This window comes from Cyprinodon variegatus, unplaced genomic scaffold, assembly GCF_000732505.1.
Source record: "Cyprinodon variegatus isolate N-32 unplaced genomic scaffold, C_variegatus-1.0 Scaffold383, whole genome shotgun sequence".
NCBI lineage: Eukaryota > Metazoa > Chordata > Actinopteri > Cyprinodontiformes > Cyprinodontidae > Cyprinodon > Cyprinodon variegatus.
In genome coordinates, this window is record NW_015150836.1 from 759354 (window position 1) to 761505 (window position 2152).

The 2152-nt window shown below is 51.1% G+C and overlaps 1 protein-coding gene across 1 annotated transcript in view; it reads left to right on the top strand.

Moving 5' to 3' along the window:
- Window positions 1-313: 313 nt before the first annotated feature.
- The window catches only part of adhfe1 (alcohol dehydrogenase, iron containing 1), a 7368-nt gene continuing 5529 nt past the window's right edge, over window positions 314-2152 (top strand). Inside the window, exons 1-6 of the mRNA XM_015386991.1 lie at window positions 314-404; window positions 547-596; window positions 670-723; window positions 1423-1577; window positions 1733-1929; window positions 2004-2081. Of these exons, the coding sequence (XP_015242477.1) occupies window positions 670-723; window positions 1423-1577; window positions 1733-1929; window positions 2004-2081 (484 nt within the window). The 5' untranslated portion in view covers window positions 314-404; window positions 547-596. The remainder of the gene's footprint in view (window positions 405-546; window positions 597-669; window positions 724-1422; window positions 1578-1732; window positions 1930-2003; window positions 2082-2152) is intronic.

The following is a 2152-nucleotide window of genomic DNA, read 5'->3' on the forward strand; positions in this document are numbered from 1 at the left end:
GCTGAAGGCTTTTAACTACAGTTTGTGGACTTCCTGATAGTAAAGAATTACAATAGTCCAGCCTTGGTTTGTCAATAAAGCTTAATGTTTGCTTCCAGAGACACTAGAGTAGCTCTTCTTATCAGAACCGGTCCAGAACTGTTCCAGTAAGGGCCCAGAATCATCAGCAGTCCAAAGAACCGGTCCTCCAACAATCCAGAACCGGCCCAATACCGGTCCAGAACAGGGCCATCTCTACCAGTGGGAGGTTCTGGACCTACAGCTGGGTTGGGTTGATGGGTTCTGATTCTCATGGTGTGGTGAATGTTTGGGGTTTTGGGCAGAACCAGAACCTGCAGCTACTGAGCATGCTCCGTGTTTCTACAGGTGCAGATGCCCCGCCCACTCCAACACTTTCCACCAAGGTAGGCTGATCCTCGGCCCACAGCTTCACCAGAACCAGTTCAGAAGCAGCTGGTTGCAGTGGAAGGATCATTCAGAAGGTCCGGGTCCTGGACCTGCTCTACAGAACTCAGGTTCTGATCGGGGTGTAACTTTTGTGTCCAGGTGTGGGAGGGGCCAGCTGCTCCGGCAGGAAGACGGACTACGCCTTCGAGGTAACGCTGATCGGACCTCTGACTGGACCCGCTCCAGAACCAGGATCTGATTCCTCTGCTCTGTTTTCATCAGATGGCCAGTTCCAACATCCGATACGGACCCGGAGTCAGCAGAGAAATCGGCATGGTAACGACCTTCATCCCCCCATCATCATCATCATCACTGTACTGCTAGCTGAGAAAAGGTCCAGACGGGTCCAGTTCTGAGCAGACTGGCCCGGCAGCAGAGGTGGGACCAGTGGACACCAGCAGGAGGCGCCGTTAGAGAGAAATTATTCTACATTTAGATCAGAGATTTCCTGGAAAAAGATTCAAATAAAAGTTATTCTAGATAAAATGTTAGAAGTGAAGATGGTCAAATTCTAGAAGCTGAAGTAAAATAAAAGGATCAAAGATCAGATCATAATCTGGACTGGATTATTTTTAATCTGGAAAGTTTAGCATGAGCTGCAGGTCTACAGAAGAACCGCCGGGTTAGATCCTTGGAAGAGCCGGACCTCGTCTATGTGTTGTGGTTCTATGCTCTAACTAATGTGATTAAAGTTTCCCATTAAAACTGTTCTTTATGGTTTGGACCCAGACCTGCTGATGCTAGCTCCTAGCCATATGTTTGATAGCAATGTTTGCATGACACCGTTTTAGCGTCTGACTGACATCATCGACTGTAAGCCAATGAGGAGCTGATCCTTCACAATAAGAGCATACCACATGTCAGATTTTAGGGTGACAGCCGTCCACGGAGCTCTAGCTGCTTAGAAACAACTCCTGTCCCCCCCCCCCATGTCTCCCATTAAGCCCAGTTTGCTGATCCTGGGTCTGTTTTCAGGACCTGCAGAACCTTGGAGCCAAAAACGTGTGCCTGATGACCGACCAGAACCTCGCCCGCCTCCCTCCTATGAAGGCCGTCCTCGAGTCTTTGACCGCCAACAAAATCACCTTCAAAGTCTTTGACAACATCCGAGTAGAGCCTACAGACTCCAGGTAAGACAGGGGGAGGAGCCTAAGGTGGCCTCCAGGTGTGAAATAAGGGGGAGGAGCCTAAGGTGGCCTCCAGGTGTGAAATAAGGGGGAGGAGCCTAAGGTGGCCTCCAGGTGTGATCTAACAGGTAGGACTCTATAATTTTTTTCCCCTCCAGTTTCAAGGAGGCCATCTCCTTTGCTAAGAAGGACTCGTTCGACGTGTTTGTGGCGGTGGGCGGCGGCTCGGTGATGGACACCTGTAAGGCTGCCAACCTGTATTCCTGTCATCCTGAAGCTGACTTCTTGGACTTCGTCAACGCTCCGATCGGAAAAGGCCGACCAGTGACCAAAGCTCTGAAGCCGCTGATCGCAGGTCATCTTGTCACCTTAGAGTCCTGCTGCCCTCAGTCTCAGGCCTGCTCACCTGGTTTGGGTTTTTCTCTTCAGTTCCGACAACCGCCGGCACCGGGAGCGAGACCACTGGGGTGGCCATCTTTGACTACGAGCCGCTGAAGGCTAAAACCGGTGAGAGGCAGCCGCGCTTCCTGTCTGATACCTCTCTGCTCCTGCCTCCATTCACATTCGCCTCTATAGTG